This window comes from Solanum lycopersicum, chromosome 1 (genome assembly GCF_036512215.1).
Source record: "Solanum lycopersicum chromosome 1, SLM_r2.1".
Lineage (NCBI taxonomy): Eukaryota > Viridiplantae > Streptophyta > Magnoliopsida > Solanales > Solanaceae > Solanum > Solanum lycopersicum.
In genome coordinates, this window is record NC_090800.1 from 92562244 (window position 1) to 92583631 (window position 21388).

General features: G+C 32.3%; 3 protein-coding genes across 4 annotated transcripts; all 3 read right to left on the reverse strand.

The window, feature by feature from the left end:
• Positions 1-482: 482 nt before the first annotated feature.
• Positions 483-5191, reverse strand: LOC101246571 (glucan endo-1,3-beta-D-glucosidase). The gene is made up of 6 exons (XM_004230838.5): positions 4853-5191; positions 4175-4549; positions 3297-3586; positions 1822-2145; positions 1022-1346; positions 483-704 (listed from the first exon to the last, which is right to left on the reverse strand). The coding sequence occupies exons 1-6, from the start codon at positions 4920-4922 to the stop codon at positions 667-669; spliced, it is 1422 nt and encodes a 473-aa protein (XP_004230886.1). The 5' UTR covers positions 4923-5191; the 3' UTR covers positions 483-666.
• A 2659-nt stretch (positions 5192-7850) lies between these two features.
• LOC101245702 (cyclase-associated protein 1) lies at positions 7851-11776 on the reverse strand. 2 transcript variants are annotated; one of them, XM_004230835.4, is made up of 11 exons: positions 11336-11773; positions 10360-10528; positions 10220-10284; positions 9678-9987; positions 9459-9606; positions 9268-9377; positions 9116-9171; positions 8964-9020; positions 8698-8841; positions 8143-8232; positions 7851-8062 (listed from the first exon to the last, which is right to left on the reverse strand). In XM_004230835.4, the coding sequence occupies exons 1-10, from the start codon at positions 11606-11608 to the stop codon at positions 8146-8148; spliced, it is 1419 nt and encodes a 472-aa protein (XP_004230883.2). In that variant the 5' UTR covers positions 11609-11773; the 3' UTR covers positions 7851-8062; positions 8143-8145. The 2 variants fall into 2 exon arrangements, with proteins under 2 accessions (XP_004230883.2, XP_010315302.2); XM_010317000.3 differs by having other exon boundaries at positions 7851-8232; positions 11336-11776.
• A 1446-nt stretch (positions 11777-13222) lies between these two features.
• On the reverse strand, positions 13223-17675 carry LOC101249770 (probable receptor-like serine/threonine-protein kinase At4g34500). Its single transcript, XM_004230850.5, has 7 exons — positions 16645-17675; positions 15646-15750; positions 15432-15554; positions 14829-14999; positions 14610-14739; positions 14261-14470; positions 13223-13589 (listed from the first exon to the last, which is right to left on the reverse strand). Exons 1-7 carry the CDS (start codon positions 17247-17249, stop codon positions 13470-13472), a joined length of 1464 nt encoding a protein of 487 aa, XP_004230898.1. The 5' UTR covers positions 17250-17675; the 3' UTR covers positions 13223-13469.
• Positions 17676-21388: the final 3713 nt, after the last annotated feature.

A 21388-nucleotide genomic window follows, 5' to 3' on the forward strand; every position in this document is an offset into this window, starting at 1 on the left:
ATTGCTTCTCCCAAGTAAATCTCAGTTCTATCCTCAACCGTTAATTATTGTGTGATTTATTTATGCTAAACACGTGAATTTATTACCCTAGAATTCTATATGAAATATGGTTGCAAATATATAAATGGTGGTCTATGGGATTTGGCAACTACAAAAACTCATGTCTGGTATCTTTTATTATATAAATAATTATTTTCAAGCAAATAGCAAGACTACTGTTTTATAATTTCATGGATCACGATTACAAGTTTTTAATTTACTTCGTTTTCTTTTAAATTTTTACTTTTTGCTTGAGTTTGAAAAATAGATTTCATGGATCACGAATACAAGTTTTAATTTGGTTAATAGAATACAACTTTAAAGAGTAGTGTCAAATTTATCAAACAAATTGAAGCTGAGAACAAAAATAAACTATATCGGATGTTTCCAATGGTCTGCCAATACCCCACTATCTTTAATCCAACTGCATTACTCGGGATATGTTGTTTGGAAAGAAAATGATAGTATTAAGGAACTATACACTTCAAATTTATATAGTTCTTCTTCGAAGACAATCCTGATCATTTTAGCAAAAGGAAAAAGGGGGTAGATGGGATTATTTATCGACCAATTTTTTTAGTTACATAAACTACTCCATCATAATAAAATATATTTAGATGCTTTGCGTTATAAGTTGCCACCAGGATAAGTACAGCCATTGTAACCTAAGAAAAAGAAAGAAGAAGACAAAATGTTATTTATTGACATAAAGACAAGGGTAGTTAATCAAGTACCAAATATGAAAGCTATAGCCTTGCCAAAACATGTGTTTAATTAGTTATTAACAGTTTGAAATTTGGATTAACATTTGTATCTAATTTGGAAGAACAGTTTTGTCATTGAATTGTTATGCCACATTGGATGTGAAATAATCATAGCAAGATTTCAGTATAAATTTAACCAATATTTTTCATATATGAAAACTAAATGCAAGCAAATGGTGTTATGGAGAAGTGCTGGTGCAAGATGAGAAGAAACTTACTAGGATTTGTTGAGGTGAGGGAAGCGGTCTGAGAGAAATCGCAGTTCCAGGGATTCCTTCCAGCAGTTTGATAAAGAACATTCATAGCATAAGCAGCATGCGATGCAACAGTATTTGGTTCAAAGCATGGACCGCCTTCTTGAATAGGGCTACAGTCAATACCCATACTACAGGCGTAGTCGAGGTTTGACTGTAATTCAGAATCAGGAATTCCTGGCTTTGGCAAGCACCATGTAGCTGATCCTGTTGGCTTTGGTGCTGGTGTAACCGGAGTTATTGGAGTTGTCGGTGTTACTGGAGCAGGGGTCACTGGAGCTGTAGGAGCCTAACAAAAGACACAAAAAGAACAAACATAATAAGGATCTTCAGCATGAGTTGAGTACTGGCCTTCAATCCTAATGTACTTTCTCTATCCCCTGCATCTTATTATAATGCAGCGGTACATATACTACCTCCTGTCTGTATTATTCGTCTCTGAACATTTTTGCACACTTGTTAAGAAAGACATATGAATAGCCTTCAATGATAAGAGCAATTTTCTGAACTACCATTTATCTCTCCTAATCGTATCATAATATTTCACTTGTTGGACTAGCAAGGATTAATTTGAAAAATAAGTAGTACACAATTTGCCAAAAGGACTAATATTTGTGATCGAAGGAAGTACTACAGATATTACCTATATGGCTCTTGAAACCTAAAATCTATTATCATTTGATTGAAAACATATATTTTCTTTATATTCTTGGAACTTATTTTCTATTTTTGGAACTTGTTGGATGGCAAATTATTGTTCTCACCTGGGAATTTTTCGAGAGGCCAGCATCATAAGTCGTGGAAAGATCAGGCTTGAAAAGTCCAAAGGAGCGTTCCGAGCCGGGTCCAGGCTTCAAATCCTCATCATAGAGAGCAAAGATATAGGTATCGACTGATATGCCAGGCATCAATGGAGTGCCAACCATAGACCTCAAGTGGTTTATCAAGTTACCATTATAAGCTTTTGCATTATCCATACTAGGGCCTACTTCATTTGGATCTCCCTTGTATGGCCACCCTGTCTCTGCAACCACAATTTGAATTTCCTTAAATCCCCACGCATTCAGGGCTGAACGTACAGCGTCAACCTGCAGGCACACAAAATTTTCTCACATCAACCTGAGCAACTAATTAAGGACAATTTATTGAAATAGGGAATAGGAGCGTTACAGTATTGGAGCAGTTGATTTAGTCAGCAAGTAAGAGGAGAATCTATTGATAATGGTTCTAGACCGGCTACGATATCAGGGACAGTGAATAGACCAACTATATTTGTCTCGATTTATATATATATATATATATATATATATATATATATATATATATATATATTTACTTTCCAACCGATGTTCATTACCTGCTTTTAGACCACACAAATGTGGATTCACGCCTAAAAGTCTTATTTTGGCATAGCCCTGCCTACCAAATATCTTCATCTCGGATATATATACTCTCAATGGATGCATTAAGAAAAGGTTTCAATGTGTCCAGTCCAAACTCATAGGTTCTGTCTCTAACTTGGAAAACATGAAGAATATCAAAACAATATGGTGCCATCTATGATTTTTCAAACAAAACATGTGCACTACTTTTTCTAATGTGTACTTCCATTTACAAAATTTTGATGGTATATATTCTTTTGAAAGTATAGCATTCTACTGGGCCCAGCACACCAAACTTTGCTGAACTCACGGTTTACATATGTCCAAACAGATTCCAATAAAATCAGTAATAATTTTTCTTATCAAATTAATTATCCTTTCATATGTAAGAGTCAAGTTTCCCATTAAATATCGTATAACATTTGAGAATCAGAACCTTGTCCAATTACTAATTTTTAATGAAAAACAGGCTGTCATTACCACGCAAGAGTCAAGATCCAGAGTACTAGATGCTTTTTAGGTCCCATCAAATTGCACAAAAAAGGCCAAGAAATAGAGGTCACTGAGTAGTGATTATGGATAGTTGGTCAATTATTAATTATTATTGTCTTGCCAATTATATTAAATTACATACTATTCGTTACTACTACAGGGGGGGAAAAGAGCCAATCAGTAAAATGTTCTTACAGTAAGAAAGTATGAGAATATAGAGTTGAAATATTTTCTAATACTACCACTAGCTTTTCTGGCCATGCTCTTTGAGAGAATGTGTCAGTTTGTTGCAGTAAACTACATTAGTTAACTACGTTTACAGCTTCTATATTTAGAAACTACGTAAAAAGTGAAGAATAACTAACCTGTGCATCAAACATATTCATGTATTTGATACCGTTGCCTGAATCGACCCGGCCAGCATTTGGTTGGAAGAGACAGAATGCCAAAGTTTCAGGTCTTGGATCACTCTGATATGCAAAGAATGGGTATGGATTGATCATCAGAGGTGAACCATTGTCCTTGTGAAATTGCAGCAGAGCTTTCAGTGTGTCCCCAAATACAGGACTGAATAACCCGGAAGAAGGCGGGTCGGACTGGGACAAAATGGACATGGCGTGTACCGTTGATACTTTGATTCTACCACCAAGGGAAGCTGCGTTGGAAGCACCATTTCGGTTAAAAAGTACCACGTGCAAAGATTTTTGAACTTTACACACGAATAAATAAATAGTATAGTACACACACAGATAATTTACTCCCTTCAATCGTACGTAGGTCCACTATCAACTTTAACAAATCAATTATCTTTTTAATAATGATTTTATCAAACTGTTATATTCATCTTCAATGATGCTCTTTCTTTTCAGATTCTTATCGTCGCAGAAATGTCACAATGTGTTGAAGTCAGATATGCGTACATGTTAAAATGAAATAGAGTAAATATTCGAATAATGAATGGATGTACTCACCCTGTCGGCATGTCCCAACCAAAAATGCAGCATTTTTATAATTTACTAAAGACTTAACTTCAAAACTAATCATTTATCATAAGCGTATAAATATTTACAATTTATTTTAGATTATAAATTTCAAAAGGTATGATTCTTTGGTCGTTTATTAAAAAATTTATGAAATCTATGTCAATTTTTTTATTAAAAAACTTAGATACTTGGCTTCTAAATTCCGCGTAAGGAACATCAGTCAAAATCTGAAAGACATTCATTGATCAACAACCACCTACCAGCATTGAGGGCGTTTTGGACATTTTGCATGGCGGGTAATAGTTTGGGAATAAGGTTCTGATCCCCTGAGGTCACGACTTCGTTACCCACATTCACCACAATTATTTTACTCGCCGGATAGTACGCCAAAATATTGTTATGAACCCATTGTCCGGCGAAATTCGGGTCGGCGGCAAGCGCCGGGATATCTCCGTTGGAAGCACCGATCACAATCCCGATCCCGGTATTCGCCAACGCTTTTATGATAGCCGGATCCGCTCCGTACAACCTCACCTTCTGAATGCTCGTTGATTGAATAAGTTTCACCGTCTCTGCCGGCGGCGGGAGGTTGTCGGCAACTTGGCCGTAGTTTACACCGATAAAAGCCTGCGAATCTGAATTACAAGACGAATTAGTATAGAATTAAAATACATTGAAACTTGTTTAATCATACGAGTCATTTTCAGATAAAGACAATTAGTTTTCTTTATAATAAAATCTCTCTGCGCTGTCGAATTTGAACCAATTGTAAACAAGTGTTTACCAAGTGTCTAAAAATTTCACCGATTAAAGAAAAAAGTTATGAAGCTGAAAAGCACTCAGACTTTTTCTTCCAGAAAGCAAAGTATATATTCGATTAAACCAAAAAGTGGATTCGCGTCTTAATCAGAGAAAGCAATTGAAAGAGAATTAATTACCTGCGGAAGAAAGAGATTGGAGTAAAACAAAGAAGATAAGGAAGAAACTTGAGAGTTTTTGTGGATCCATTGATGAAGTTTGTATGTGAAGAGGAAGGAGGAGGAATTTAACGGTAAAATGAATAGATATATTTATGATGGGTGAGAGTGGGGTCAAGTGGAGTAGATTTAACAAGTGAGGTTTGAGGGAATGAAGGTGTGAACATGTGTTTGTGTGCGTACTTCAGTAGAGTACAACACACAAAGTTTCGGTGCGGTTTCGTTTTGAATGTCTTCGTCTTTGTAAGGTGGACTTATATACACCTCCTTTAAGTCAAAGTTTTTATGTTCACTCTATTCATTTAGTTTACTCGTTTGTTTTAAATTATATATGCTTAAATAATAACTAATATTAATATTTTTATTATAATATTCATATTAATAAACCTATAATAATAGATAAATAGAAGTTCAAAGTTATGCAAAGGGAATTCTTGAAAACTTGCATTAGATAGGCACCGAGTATATAAACTTCTTGTTGTTTGGAAAGTGGCAAACGAGATATAAATCACACTAGTAGGTGAAATAATGGTGTATAAACATATTATTTGTACAAAGACCTAAATCACACCTACCATCATTAAAGAATTTAAGCAGATTACATAGTAGAAGATAGGTTTCTTTTTGTTTGTTTTTAGTTGGGAATTTGCTAGAAATAACAAGATAGAGATAAAATTTGTGTATATTTTAATTTTTTAAAATTTTATTTAATGAAATTATATTAAATATATTATTATTCGTGGTAGAAAAAACAAAGTGTAAGAAGGGGGAAAGGTATTTATGTAAGTGATATAATTGACTTTAAATCTAATGTGTAGAGGGGGTAAAAGAAATATTATCTATTTCTTGATCTAAATTTATGGATTTTAATAACCAAAAAGTAAATAAAGAAAATGGTGAAGCTCCTGTGAAGGGGTTATTAAAAAAATGTGTCAGGGAACTCTTATTATACATTGTGCTCAATCCGTCTAAATTTATATAATGTTTTTTTAGTTTATGTCAATGAAATATTATATTTTTATTAATAGTAAAAATTTAATTTTAAAAATTTTCTTTTATTTCTAATAAAATTATTATAATCACATAAATATTTAAGGTTTGTTTTGTATCATAAATTTTTTTAAAAAAATATTTTTTTTAAAATTGTGTATATAATACAAATTATAACAACAATACTACACCCACTAAATTATGTAAAATTTAAAGAAGATTAATGTATATGAATCTTACGTTCTATTCGTAGAATAAATAAGATTGATTTCAATAAGTTCTTAATCTATCGACTCATGAAAAGTAAAAAAAAAAAAAGTAAATATAAAATATAAATTAAAAATATATTATGTTCAGATATAAGTGACTCATATTATAATATTATCTTAGTGCGTAAATGTTTGCTAAGATTTAACTTATTAGAACGGTTAATCGTCCAATAAACATGACACGCATAAAGCATGGCCATCAGCAGATAAGGTGGCTTTTATTTCACGCAGCATTTCCGTTACCCCGAAATGTTGTACTCTCCTTCCAAAAAATAAAATAAGCGTTTTATTTTTAATTTTATAGTTCACAAAATATTTTCACACATATCTTGAACAGAAGATGCCATAGTCCATAGATAATGTGAAAGGAGAGAATATTATATATAGTACAAATATTTTAATTTTTATTCATGCCAATGGACTCCACATCCCAAAAAATTTTACAATAAGACAAAGAGAGGTTTAATCTCAGCTAGTGATAAAGATATGATTTTCATTAAGGGATTTAATAATATAATTTAATTAATTAATCATATATACATATATTCAATAAAGGAGTTTCAGATGAAACATCCGCCCCAATCCTAAATTTGTGTGTTCTCTTTTGTGTTAATTGATTAGGAATGCAAATTTGGTAAAGTTGATAACATATGACAATATTCTCTGACTAAATGAGTACCATGGGGTTCTTATTTTATGAGTTTATTCCATATTGTATAAACTGAAACGCATAACGGTTTCAAAATGTTTGTGTAATCATGTAGGATTCAATTACAAAGCCATTCTAAGCAAACGTTGACATAACACGTATATAAGCTTTACAAGTGATTGTTTTCGCAACTTAATCAAAGAAAGTTAAACTCATTCTATTATGTGTAGCTAGTGTTTGTTCATAAATTTTCAAATATTCTTGGTAAATATTATTTGGGTGAAATTTCACCATGTGTTTGATTATATTATTGGAAAATATATTTCACTTTTTTAGAAAAATATAATTTATACTCATATGTTTTAAAAACTATCAAAACTAATAATAAGTTTGTATTACAAATCAATTGGATCTTCGTTGCAGCAATAACAAATAATATCCATGACACTAGAACAATGTGATAGTTTGGAGTAAATGCAACAAACATGATTACATAAATCGAAACGTAGACAAAGCACATGACTTTGTTACCTCAGCCGATTATTCATCAACAACCAAATGATCAAATATTTACTGAATATTTCAATTTTCATTACTATTTGGTGCTTACGTAAAAAATTACATAATACAACACAAACAACTACTATAGAAGGTGCTTTTGGAAAAGATAAAAGTTTGAGAAAAAATTTCAATTTTGAAAAAATCTCAAATGATGAGGTTTATCCCAAATACTAAAAAAAATTAGTATTTGAAAATTTGAGTATTTGCCGAATAATGGCAAATTGTATGGACACACAATTTGTCAAATTTTTTCCCAAATAATTGGGAAATCTATGGCCAAACGGGCCTAAACAAAAGTAGGTCATAATGAAATAACTGATTCAATAAGGTCTCATTTGATTTGGGAACAAGTTATCTCGAGATTAATTACCCGACTATAAATTAACCCAGGATTGTTATTTCATCCTCAAAAAGTAGTTATTTAACAGCATAAAAGCACAACCAAACAAATGTGAAATGCTTTTAAAAGAGTAATAACACAACTAGAATATGCTAAACGGAAACAATTTCATAGTTGACCACAGGTTTTTCCAACTGATTAGGACTTCTCTATCTTATAACATTGAATGGAAGATTACATGGGTACAAATAACAAAAATGTGACAAAAGAAAAGTCACAAAGCCCCTAACTTTGAACAAACACAAGTCACAGAACATACCTTACAATCAAGAAAGAAAAGAATCGACCATCTCTCAGCTCACCTATATATCAAATTGGTTAACACAAAAATAGTTTTTTAAAAAAATAAAAAGGAAAACAACTGGATGTCGAAAATTTGCACCAGTTAAGCTCCAGAGTGGGAGACTGGAGTAGTCACAAAGCGTCCGTCCTTGTATTCATGAGCATACTGCTGTGGCAAAGCATGCTCACCCTGCAATAATGTTCATATATTAAACCTTTAACCAGTTTCATCTAAAACATGAAACCTGATACTTGAAATTCACCTTTTTGCTTCATAAGATACAGTTTAATCTCTATTCAAAGAAGAGTGAAGAGGCACCCAAAACCATGATCATTTCCCCAGACCCCACTTGTGAATTATATTGGGTATGTTGTCGTTGTAAAGAATGCATGATCCCTTTAAACATGTAGCTTAGCTTTACCGTACAATTGTAGATGGTGTAGTTTCTCTAAGGAACAATGCTCAAAACAGAACATAATTATCAGAGATAACAAGCCCTAACATGTACCTATACAGGTAACTATTTCTTACAAAATACAAATTCATTTTCACAGTAAGGAATATTGGTGACATCTCACTTAATGCAAATCTTCATCCACAATACCAATTAATATAAAACTGAAGTAGAGAGAGAGAGAGAGAAGACAACAGTACCCAGTCATCATCAGGCCCATCACCAGGAACCAAAACATTGATTTCACTTGACTTAGCTGTGGTAATAGAACCTTCCAAAGAATTTTTGTTCAAGTATAACTGACATCCATTTGTATTGTCGATTGAAATTGTAGGTGCCGAACCCTGGTATCCCACATAAAAGGAGGTTTAACGTTAGTCTCACGAAAACATAGTTATATAATTGTTAATACTCAAATTTCATTACACTGCACTTTTCTAAGACCATTAGTATAAAATTTTGATACCTGACATTGCACCTCTACACCGTTGCAATTGACTACCTCACAAGCTGCCACAACACCCTGTGCACCAAATTTAGATGATCAGGTAAGCCATTTAGTGGATGATACAACAGCCTTCAATATTTAAAGAACTTTGATTGAGGCTCATCACTGACCGCGAATACCACTCCCATCTTAGTGCATTTGTCAATTGTGATGTTGTTGACTTTTCCTGTGTGACATCAGTATATCAACACAAGTGCAAAATAAACCCACCTTGTTATTGTCCAGTTTATGCTACTTAACTTATAGAGAAGAATTAAGTTACCTTTGATCTGCAGAACTGAAGCTTTGCACCCATAGACATATACTGATTGCTTAGTATCGCAATCATCAATAACTAGGTTCTTTTCTCCCACTTGATTCTCAACCACCCATCTGCCAGCAACATGACAGCAAAGTTAGGAATGATCGAGAAAATTGCACATATAGATAGATTGAAGTCTATCTTTTACTCACTTACGCCCCATCTGAAGCTCAAATTTTGGAGGTCCAGTTTTAGAGACAGAGGCTGAGCTCACACGGACTTCTTTTTCACCAGCATTAACAACGCCAGTTCTGTCAGCACGGTTCTTTGTTTTCATGTCATCTGTTACCTTTCTCAGTCCTAGAAGAAAACATTCAAATAAGGGTAAACTTCTATCTATATTATACGTAAGGGTGGGAAAGGAAAATTACCAGAAGTCACTGGCTTTCCCGAATTAATTTCGTCAAAGACAGCAGACATCCCTTTTGTGGGGCGTGATGATGAAGCCTGAGGAGATTCAGAGCTGAAGAGAGAAGATGGAGGAGGAGCCGGAGGGGCAGGAGCACTTGGTGAAGGAGCTTTCGACGGTGCAGATACAGCTGTTTTCCCTGTAGCACTCCATACAGGACCTAATGGATAATGACTCTTAACATAATCTCTCAATCCAGGAAGATAAAGTTCTTTCAAAGCTTTTGCCCATTCAACATGATTTGGGTCTTTGTTTTTGAACTCCACGAGAATCTAAAAATATTGAAAATATTTTACAGCAGTTAGAAGATAAACTTCTAACCAAGAAGAAAGAGAAGCAAACAAAGCAACACCACATCGTGCCAGAAAATTTGGGGATAACAAAACTACACACCCTTTTCCACCTAATTTTGTCCAGGTTCTGTAAAATATCTTAAAGATTTCTTCAAGCAAGAGAGAGCAATGGAGAGGAGAATCTGAACTGTTAGAAAAAGGCCTAAATTACCTTGTTACTATAAAATTCAGCCATCTGCCAACTGTCTTCCACGTACGCAATAGGCATGGACATGCCTAGAAAATAAAAAATGAGAAATTCAACAGTTGTCCTCTTCACTTAGAATGTGTAGAGATAACAAAATGCCTAACCGCAGTCTTTTCCAGTATAGGCAATCCATGCTAGAGCTGATAGACTATCAGCAGCAGACTTCAGTTGGTTGAAGTAATCAGACCGACGTCCTTCCGTCATTTTTGTAGCTTTCACGATCACATCATTCAACGGTTTGAGAAACTCAGTCAAACCTGAGTTGTCTGGTTTCTACAGAATCGAGATAAAAATTGAACCAGCAAACAAATAAAAGCATCTTCGACAAAGAAAATAATTTTGTGTACCATTAGAAAGTATTCTGTATTTTCACTAATCAATGCACATAAAAAACATTTCAAGCAGAAATACACTTCTGACTTGCTACGATGAAATACAAATTGACAAAGAATACAGATCACTCTTTCAGCTAGAGCAAGATAACAAAGAAGCACAATTCCATTTGAAATTCTTATATCTTCACAAAGTTCAACAGTTCCTACACTCTAAATAAGACTAATGAAAGAGATTATTCATGGAGCTCAAATGATATGGAACGGATACTACAACGACAACTAAAATACAAATTGCATCATAAAAGTCCTTGCAACTTCACTATTGTATGCACATTATCAAACAAAACATACATCAGAATTTGGAAATAGTTCACACTCTGCCTTCCTATTTATGTGACTTAGTTTGACTCGAAATGGAGCTTAAAAGGAAGGAAAACTTTTGAAAATTTTCATCTTATTATCCTAAGCATTGACATAACATTTGAGCGGGCTATATAAAATGGAAAGTTTAAAGTTTAACTTTCTTCAAAATGTTAGACCACATGCTAAAGAGATGAACGGTATAACGAGCCAGGATACAGTAAGGAGTTCCCACACACAGTATATATATATATATTATATAATGTCAAAATTATATTTTAGACCTTGAATCCCTTGGTTTTTTTGTGTGTTTACGTCATTATAATTTGAACACATTAATCCTCGCTCTGCAACTGTAATGAGGTGATCAGTGATTTGACATTACCTTAGTCTCCTTGATCTTAATGAGAAGTTCTCTCTGAGCGGCGAAAGCCGCTTCAACAATCTTCGTAATATCCAAAACGTGTCCTCCGATCTTCTCTGCAGCTCTCAAAACCTTTCCGAGGAACTGCGACCGTAGATCGTCAAATGCAATAATCGACGGATCTAAAACCGCCGTACCATCGCCCGTCCCGACAGAACTGCCGCCGGCTGATAGCGCCTCAAGCCGCATTACCGCCGACTCCAATCGCTGTACCAGCTTCTCCTCCATTGGCATTGCGAAGCTTCCGATTTCTTCTATCTGTTCGTAGAAGTGTCTGGATCTATAATTGGAGTTTAACGCCACAGATCTGGTGATTGTTTGATGTCGTTCAGAGAAAAAGTGTTGTATCTGTGAGATATTGTGTATTTATATGTTTCTTAAAGGTCTTCCATCTGAAATGGTGAAAGGTGAAGAGCTCACGTTCGAATATAAAATTAAGCGCATACACGTGTCAGATAAGTAGAGACTTGTGGCTTTTTCTGCGTTGTTAACTTGTAACTCTCAACTAAGCAAATACTCAGCTGTTCGTTCAGTTCTTGAATTTTAAAAATTAATAGAAACTGTCAATCTAATAATTTAAAATGTAAAATTTAAAATTTAAACTATAAATTATACTATATATAGGATTTTTTTTTTTATAATTTGTGCTTTTAGAAAGAGTATGAATTTTTTTTCAAGAATCAAAATAAGAAATATTTAAAATGAAGTAAGATAAATAAATTTATTGATATCTCATGTTCGAACTTTGGATATAAAAAATCTTTGGTAAGTAGTGCTTTCCTTCGAAGGGGCCTTACGCGGTCGAATCCGAAATAGTCGAGCTTAAAAAAAAAATAAACAAATTGAAACGGGTCATGTTTAACTATTCAAGTCCTTATAAGGAAGAAAGCCTTTTAAATGGTATGTCAATCTAACTTCCGTTTGACATAGATTTTGAAGTTGAATTTGAAAGCTAATTTGAGTTTTCGAAATTGTAATTTAAAATTTGAAGTTGCGTTCGAATATGCATTTATTTTTAGAAAAAATTGAAGTTTTTGTGAGTTGAAGTGCCGGTTTTAAAAACTTATACATATTCCAAGATCACATTAAATTTCATATTTGAAGATAATTTTTCAAAATTTACTCCAAAAATCTATTACTAAAACGCTAGTTAAGTTCCTGTTTTAAAGGTAAATGTAGAGAAAATTGTTACATATATACAAATAGAAGACGCACTCTGAAAGTTGACACCGGTACTATGGTTCATCCGGAATACTACTGTTCTTAGGCAAAGTAATCACAAAAATGTACCGGTTCAATCAATTTAAATATCCACCCAGGCAGAGAGCCGGGTTAGGATTAAATTTTTGCGGGTTTAGATTTCCTTTAAAACAGTAATTTTATTAGGAATTCTCAAATTTATATACATATATATCTAATTAATTTTCTAATAGAAATAGCGAAAAGCTTCTGATTTCGTTTAAATTTATAAATCCTCACCTAACTCCGCCTTCAAAAATCTCTTCGTTTGTTGGGTTAATCTCATGAATAACTTTGTGGAAATAAAATAGTTGTAGTAACCAAAAACATCCATTTGAAATTTGAAGAAACAATTTCAATGAATGAATGTCACACACAAAAAATGGTTGAAAACGATCTCTTATGACCCGTTGAAAACTAGAGTAACAAAAATTAAATGTGCCTATAAATTAGGACCCAAAGTTTCCCATTTAGTTCTCGTGAATGCGGAATTTAACACCAGGGAGCCTGTATTCTTTAGATATCCCAAGTCATGACGACATTTATTACAACAAAGAAGCACCGATCAGGCATGAAAAACACAGGCTAAAATATTAAGTTACTAAAATCTTTCTCAAATCTAATATTCTGCATTTCTTAAGTAAACCAAGTAGTTTGTAAAATAATTAAGATAGATAATGCAAGTGTTTTTCCTGAGTAGTTTAACTATGTTTATATACAAAAATTGACCAAGATATAGAGCCTACATAGGCACAAGCTCGGGGCACAAATTAATACTGTAGGAGACAGTAAACTGGGAGTGAGCGGAAATGATTCAAAAGAATATACATACTAAAATATTCCTGTATACAACTCTTCATCTCCCTCTAGGTTTCTGTTCATCACCACCTGCACCGTCTTTAGTAGCTAGTTGAAGTCTATTGGTTCCGGCTGAACGCGGATTTAGAGGATCTTTTTCCTGGACTAGTCGAGGTTCCTGCAAAAGGAAAAAAAAATCATTTCAAAAACAAAGGGAAAAATAGTGCCATATGAACCCAAAATAGATTATATACCTCTAATCACTTATCGATATTGTAAATGTATACGTTGAATTCAATGTAAAGAAAAACGATTCATACCAAAGAAACATGAAACATCCGAGTGCAGATACACACTATTGTCTGGTACTCTAAGTAATGTTTCAAGATAAGTTGAGTAAAGTGATTTTTACTGATATGAAGTTGGTTGCACCCACCACTCTAATACTAACTGACTGGGAAAAGGACAGAAAGCATACCACCAAACCAATCTGATTTTAAGGGTTACTCAACTTCAGTGATGGCAAGCAGTAAAAAGGAAGAAAGCCAATTTCAGCAATTGGACAGTCTGGATGAATAAGTTATGCCCTTTATCACTAGTCCGTGTTCAAAAACTTATATGACATGTATTATGCTTTGACGAGCAGATTGAGCACATGCTAATAGAAACAACTAACTGATACAAATGAATGAGCATTTCTTCTATAACTGAGAAATCCAAGGGTAAGTGGCGAGTGAATGAGCATTATATATCAACCAAAATCAGTGTTCAAAATAAAGACTAGTAATTGAAAACACAAATAGGAGATGAATTTCAGTCAATCAAAGGCCACAAGGTGAGATGGCTTACTGAACGGAAAGGAAATTCATCAGCCTCTAGCATATGTACTATTTGACCCATCTTTGGCCGCTTGTTGGCATCCATATCTATGCAGCGAAGGCAGACCAACAAAACCCGCTTTAGGGATCTAGGAGGAGGATGGACTTCAATTAATGGGTCGACCAATTCTTCACCACGTCGATTTGATACCATTCCTTTAAACCAATCGACCAAGTTCATCTGCAATTTTTTTGTAATGATGTCAAGATAATGCCACAAGATCTTTCAGAATGTAACTGATCTTCTTTTAACTCCTTCCATTTTTTATATATATTTTTGGCAGTGGAGCAGAAAATGACTAGGGAAAATTTGTTCTTACCTCCCCAGGCGGTCTCGAATAGTCAACAGGACTTCTTCCTGTAATTATCTCCATGAGCATAACACCAAAGCTATACACGTCGCTCCCCTCATTAAGCATACCAGTGCTGGCATAGTCAGGAGAAACATATCTGTGGCAATATCATCATCCATAATTAGCATTAATAATCCACTTATTATTTGCTTATAAAAGTTTGGAAAGATTAGAGAAAGGACACACCCAAAAGTTCCCATAACACGGGTAGTCACATAGCTTTTCTCAGGTCCTAGCAGCTTGGCAAGTCCAAAATCTGATACTTTTGGATTCCATTTCCTATCCAACAGAATATTACTTGATTTAACATCACGATGCACAACTTTGGGTTCCAAACCTTCGTGCAAATAGGCAAGTCTGTCCAAACAAAAAAGTAATGACGTCAAATGAGATAGGAAAAATTAAGTCAAGCATCCACTAAAGATGTGTATCTTTCTTTTTTTGCAAATGGAAAAAATATGCAACCCATAGATTTCAAAATCAGGGGTGAATGTCCAACAGCAAATTGTCGAAGCGTGAACATGTGTACTTAAATAATTCTTTAGCACACATGTCAAACTAAAGTCACAAACGTAGAAGATATGTATGAATTGTTAGGAGATACAACGCTTCCTAACCATGGGTTTACACTGTCAATCAACATCGGACAAAAGGGAGAAGATTGTCTTGGTAATTTCCAAAGGAAGTGTACAATGTTAAAGAACATGCTTTAAGATCAACAGCGATTTCAGTTCATGACAAGGACTAACATACATATCATGTAGTGAAAAAAAAATGTAGAAGCCTCACCCTCGAGCAGTTCCAATTGCAATTCTCAGTCTGATTTCCCAAGTTAGAGGACTAACAGACCCTACATCACCGTGTAGCCATTGCTCCAAATTGCCATTGTCAATGTACTCATACACTAGTATCCTGGACGGTCAGTAAATGACTTAACAAATGTATTTGGAAACAGAAACAGGAATTTCTCACACATTTGTGAATATTAACTGTAATGAATTACCTATGAACACCTTCTGAACAATAACCAAGAAGACCCGCAAGGTTTTTGTGTCTCACTTTCCCAATGGCCTCAACTTCCACCCTGAACTCCTTCTCTGCCTGACCCCTGTATACAATCAAGTCATAGCACGTGAACAACAATGGTTCAAAGTAGAAACTTTTAGGGAAGAAAAATTCAAAAAATAGTAAACTCGAACACCTCATCCAATAGTAAGGTTTGCATATATACTACCCTTCCCACTTGAGATTACACTACATGTCCTTCTCTGCCTGATGTTTATGTAATGCAATAACTTAAATCATGACTCCGTTTACAGTTGTACTGTTGCCAACCATCATTATGGCTAATAAATATTGGCTTAAATGGAAGTTAAGTCATTGCTGAGCATAATTACTCAACCTTATGTCTAGATTCTAGCAAAGAACATAATTAGGCTGGTACAATAAAAAAGAAAAGGAAAAAGGAAAAGAAAGAAATAGTTCCAGGATAAAAAAGAACAAAAAGGAATGAAGAAAAAGTAAAAGAGAAGATAAAAAAGAACAAAAAAACAAAAGTAACGTTTACTTTCTTTTTATATGGAGTAACAAATATCGGTACTTTGACCCAAAAAAGAAAAATAATCACATAAATCCAGATCTGAGAAGATTGGATTCTTTTTCCAAGAAAAAATTAAGCTGAAAACAAACAAGATGTAGACACTACACCAACTAATCAACTCAAACAAAAAGCTAAAAGGGAAGAGAAGATAGAAATTGAAATAGAACAACGAAACAGAAACATTTACAAAAGAAGTTCGGCTGAAGCAAATTAAATCAGTAAGAAAACAAAAAAAAGTAGCGATAAAAATTGCGTAAACTCTACCTCCTAATCTCGTTTGGTTGAATTTCACGGAATATGTTATTATTGTAGTAAACGCTTACTTTGGTCTACTTAAATTGGATTTCATATATTTAAATAAAATTATGCAAGAACATGAAGAATTAAATAATAAGTACCCACTTGTTGTTTAGAAGCTTCTTGACAGCTACTACTGAACCATCTTGTAAGACTCCACGAAATACGACACCGTATCCACCTTCACCGATCACATTCTCGGCACGAAATCCTTTGGTCGCCATCTCCAGTTCTTTCAAACTGTACCAACGGCCCCACCCAATATTCGTCGACTCGGTTGAACCAGAGATCGCCGACGATGTATCACTCCGGCTCGTACTTGACTCATTACTCCCTGAACTTCCTTTTAAACCATCGGACTCAATCTCGATCACTTCCTGATCTTCTTTACGGAGAATCGCAATAGTCTCATTCTCCTTTTTCAATAAATGATTCACTTTACCAATCTCATTGAGATCGGTTGTTCTACTGTCGCGAATCACATCAGCTACCAAAGGTAACAACCCGGCACTCTTCTTACCTCCACTGCGACGTCTTTTCGAGCTTTGATTTAGCCTGAGAAGTAGAAAGATGAGAAAAAGCACGACAACCATAATGATAACAGTAGCGGCAATCACGATGTAGAGCTGAAGACCTAAAATAGGAGTTCGTGAAGTGAAAAAACTAGAGAGTGAATTCCCGGAACTGTGATTCTCGCTGGGAACCGCCATTGTTTCCGACTACAATGGAGTTAGACGGGAAACCACAAAGCGTACCGGAGATTAATGAACTGATCAATATGGAGTTGGCATTTTAGAGAGAGAGACGATGAGAGAGAAGCACAGAAGAGGTTATTTGGCCATAGGCGATAGGGAGAGGAGCATAGTATAGAGAAATGTTTTCAAGGAAGTGCCATTTGTGTAGGGAGTGGGGACCTAAAGGGAAATAGAGACCGTTTGAGTAGGTTAAATGACGCTTTCGTCCTTTTGATATTTATTATATCACTAGTATATATTTTTTATTTTTCATGTATTTAAAGCATCGCTTAAAAGCTTAAGATCCATTTAAAAATAACGTTTTCAATAGAATTTTCTTTGTATTTAATGTCATAATTTAAATTTTTTAATTTAAAAGTGAAATAATTTTATTAATCTATATTACAATTATTATATCCACTAATTGCTTAATGGGGCCTAGGAATTGATCTTTCTCATCTTAAAAAAGTTTTGGAGCTGATCATGCTTTTTGAATTTAACTAAATAATTGTTATTTATATTATTATTTATTTAATCATTTATTATAATACGAAAGTTTGTAGGTAATTAGTATCATTTTGTTATATAGCAGGTGTAGAATATATTTAGGGCATACATGTTATTTATGTTCTTTTATTTTGTTAAAGCTATGTTGTTCATTTATTTTGTTAAAGCATTATTTTATTTGTTGTATCTGTTCATTGACTGTTTTAATATTGTTGAAGATTTTTATATTGTGATGATTACTAAGATGTATTATATCAATTCTATTTTATTTTGACGTTATATTAAAATAATATTTTTTTTATTTATTTATTTATTTTAACAAATTAAGAGAGATATTATTTATTGTTTCTGTTTCATTGAGTGCTTTAATATTTCTAACAATTTTCGTGTTGGTTATTATAATCCACTAATGTATACTCTATCAACTTTATTTTATTTAACGGTTATACAAAAAATAACTATCATTTTTATTTTATCTAATTATACGATATTATTATTAAATCCATTTATATTGATTGTTTAACTCATATCAAAAGTTTAGGAGCTGATCATGTCGTACTTTTTAAATTTAACTAAATTATCATCAATTTTACAGTAATATAAGTTGAATGCTTGTCATAATATGAAAAAAATTGGTAGGGTAATTGACTGATATCTTATTTTACTACGAAATATATTTGGTATATAAGATATTTTTGTTACTCCTTTACTTTATTATCGCATTATCTTATTTGTTATTCTGTTTCATTCACTGCTTTAATAGTCCTGGAAATTTTCATATTGGTTAGCACAATCTACCAATATTTACTCCGTCAATTCTATTTTATTTGACCGTCAACAAAAATAAATATTTTTTCTTATCTATTCATTTTAATAAATTAAGATAAAAATTAAATTTGTTGCTTCTGTTTCATCAACTGCTTTGATATTCCTAAAAATCCTCGTATTGATTATCACATTCTATTAATATGTAGTATGTCCATTCTATTTTATTTGATTATTATACTAGAAATACATTTTCTTATTTATTTATTGTAACAAATTAAGAAAGAATATATTTTTTCATTATCATATGTATCTACATAATACTAATAACCAAACCTATATTATCAAGCTTATTAATAAAGACAACTTAATAAAACAAAATCCTAATGGAATTTTGTTTAAAAGAGAGTACCGAATCAATAAAAACAAAAAATATATATAAGGGAGATGTTGGTTTTTTATATCAAGCATCGTAGCTAAAAAAAAAAAGTATTAGCCTATTATAATAGGTGTTTTTTTTGAAGTACTCTTATTAATTTCATTTTCATTCAAAATAAGTAGTACATAAAAACTTTATTTTATAATATTTGTGTATTGAAGTTAAATTTTTCTTTTTAAGTTAAAGTATCGGCAGTGTTAAGAGTTTACAAAAATAAAATGACATAATACATAAATATGTCTTTTAACTTGATTTTAAATCAATTTATGCCCTTTAACTTTGGATGTGCACAAATAGACACTTAAACTTGTATATAGTTAAACAAATAGACACAGATGTTTTATATGTCATCCTACATTCTATTTTTTGTTCTACGTGGTGTCCTACGTGTATTGTGTCATGTAGGACTCATGTGTTTATTTATTTAAAAGTTGGATAGTTAAAGTTTTTGTTTGTGTATTATGAAAGTTGAAAGTCAAAATTAAAATTTAAAGCTAAGTTTAGGATCCAATAAATGTATTATGCCAAATAAAATTGATGTAAATGAGTCTGAGTCAAAAGTAATAAATTAAATAAATGCAAAAGAGAGATTTATAAACCTACATGCCTTCTCAATTATTCATGATACATATTATTTTCAATCAATACTGGTAGATTGTGATCAATGTGCTTTTGTCCTTTGAGTGTTGAGTAAGCAAAGTTTTTGAAGGCAACAACCAAATGGAGAATCAGGCTCAAGCTATTATTGAAAACTATTCAATTTAAATTTATTAGTGAATTTCATTTGATATTCAAATATTTTACTTTATTTACACATTTTAAATTTTTATTAGATATTTTAGTTCAACTTTTAAAAATATGTTGTTGTGGCCTTCAATTATACTTGATCACTTAAAAATTAACTTTTTAAAATATTTTATTGTATAATAATAAAGATATCTGTAAAAAAAAATTCATAAAACTAATTATTTTTTTTATAAAATGACCTATAGAAATGATTCTGTTACTTTTTAGTTTTAAGAAATTGTTCAAAAGTTATTATTCTCCAGACCGACACAGTCACACACAACAACCCGTGCAACCAGCCAACCATCTTATTGCTGGATTTTATGTAAAATTTAATTTTAGTATATGTTTTTTCTTTCTAATATTTTAAGTAGTTAAATTATCGTGATTTAAAATATTTTTTAAACATGTAAAATTATTTAAAAGCTTAAGATTTTCATTTATACTATCTCAAAATTTAGATGGTGCCATATATATATATATATATATATATATATATATTTAATATACAATTTTCTTTTTATATATCTTAAAAATTCATATTTTTTTATTGGTAGAAAAAAAAATAAAAATAGAGATAAGACTGCTTCACGTATAACACAATCATAACATTTGACTGTGATATATGATGTCAACTTTCCACCTAATTCTGGTGTTAGTATTTTCAATTATCATTAAACAAATAGCTTAAACAAGAATTAAAATTCTAATTACTCATTCTCCTTTCACTTTCACCTTCACAGACATATTTTTAAGATAGAAACAAGTTTGGTGAAGTAGGTAAAATAACACTGTTGATGTACACATGTGTTATTTAATTATTTATTAAGATTATTATAACCTGGTTAACAAACCATGTGAAAATTCAGTCAACAATTAAGAAGATTCATGGTTTTTCCCTTTCATAAATTAGCATGTTAGTTAGTAAAAATATTTATCGTCCTATGTTATAATAAAAAATAATAATTTCAGAACCTATTTTATTGATTCTAAGCTTTCCGCTTGGTTATGGATTAAGAAACTTAAGATGAAATTATGCTTGATTATATTTTATAGGAAAAAAATTAAAACACTTTTAAATTATAATTTAGCTTTAAAATGTTTTAAGGTTGATATTTTGTTTCAGGAAATTTAGAGATACTTCTATAGTTGCAAAATGAGTAAAAATGTCTCTTTCCAAATAAATATGAGTTTAACTGCTATCCATCGACGGTGGACAAAAAAATTACACGGACATTTTATTTTTGGAAATATTTAATTTTTTTAATTAATATATTTTAATATTATTAATATTAAAATAAAAATAATAACATAGTGTTATATGGTAACTTGAATTATAAATTAATTGTACAAATTTAATTAGGATTCTTATTTGTCTTACCAAAAATAAAAAATACATAATTTCTTGTGTTTTCTTAGTTGGATTAACGTTCTTCTTTTTCTACATAAACCATTGAAGCAACCAACTATCCACCATTGAAGCAATTTGAAACAATTATCATGGTAGCGTTTTCCTCGTATATCTTTTTTTACATAACTTATTAAGTCTTTTTCGCAACATGAATAAACGTTTCAAAGAAATATTCTTGTTTTAATGTATGAAGAAATTTATGTTTTG

What these genes read in the sequence shown, in the direction of transcription:
- LOC101246571 (XM_004230838.5), bottom strand. Translation starts at nt 4,922, where the DNA reads ATGGATCCACAAAAACTCTCAAGTTTCTTCCTTATCTTCTTTGTTTTA. An exon ending in CCAATCTCTTTCTTCCGCAG is followed by an intron (nt 4,550 to 4,852) that starts GTAATTAATTCT and finishes CTTGTAATTCAG; the next exon opens with ATTCGCAGGCTTTTATCGGT. An exon ending in CCTCACCTCAACAAATCCTA is followed by an intron (nt 705 to 1,021) that starts GTAAGTTTCTTC and finishes TCTTTTTCTTAG; the next exon opens with GTTACAATGGCTGTACTTAT.
- LOC101245702 (XM_010317000.3), bottom strand. Translation starts at nt 11,608, where the DNA reads ATGCCAATGGAGGAGAAGCTGGTACAGCGATTGGAGTCGGCGGTAATG. An exon ending in GAGCTTCAGATGGGGCGTAA is followed by an intron (nt 9,378 to 9,458) that starts GTGAGTAAAAGA and finishes TGTTGCTGGCAG; the next exon opens with ATGGGTGGTTGAGAATCAAG. An exon ending in TTCAGTTCTGCAGATCAAAG is followed by an intron (nt 9,172 to 9,267) that starts GTAACTTAATTC and finishes GATGTCACACAG; the next exon opens with GAAAAGTCAACAACATCACA.
- LOC101249770 (XM_004230850.5), bottom strand. Translation starts at nt 17,249, where the DNA reads ATGGCGGTTCCCAGCGAGAATCACAGTTCCGGGAATTCACTCTCTAGT. An exon ending in CGTGTTATGGGAACTTTTGG is followed by an intron (nt 14,740 to 14,828) that starts GTGTGTCCTTTC and finishes ATATTGCCACAG; the next exon opens with ATATGTTTCTCCTGACTATG. An exon ending in ATGAATTTCCTTTCCGTTCA is followed by an intron (nt 13,590 to 14,260) that starts GTAAGCCATCTC and finishes TTCCTTTTGCAG; the next exon opens with GAACCTCGACTAGTCCAGGA.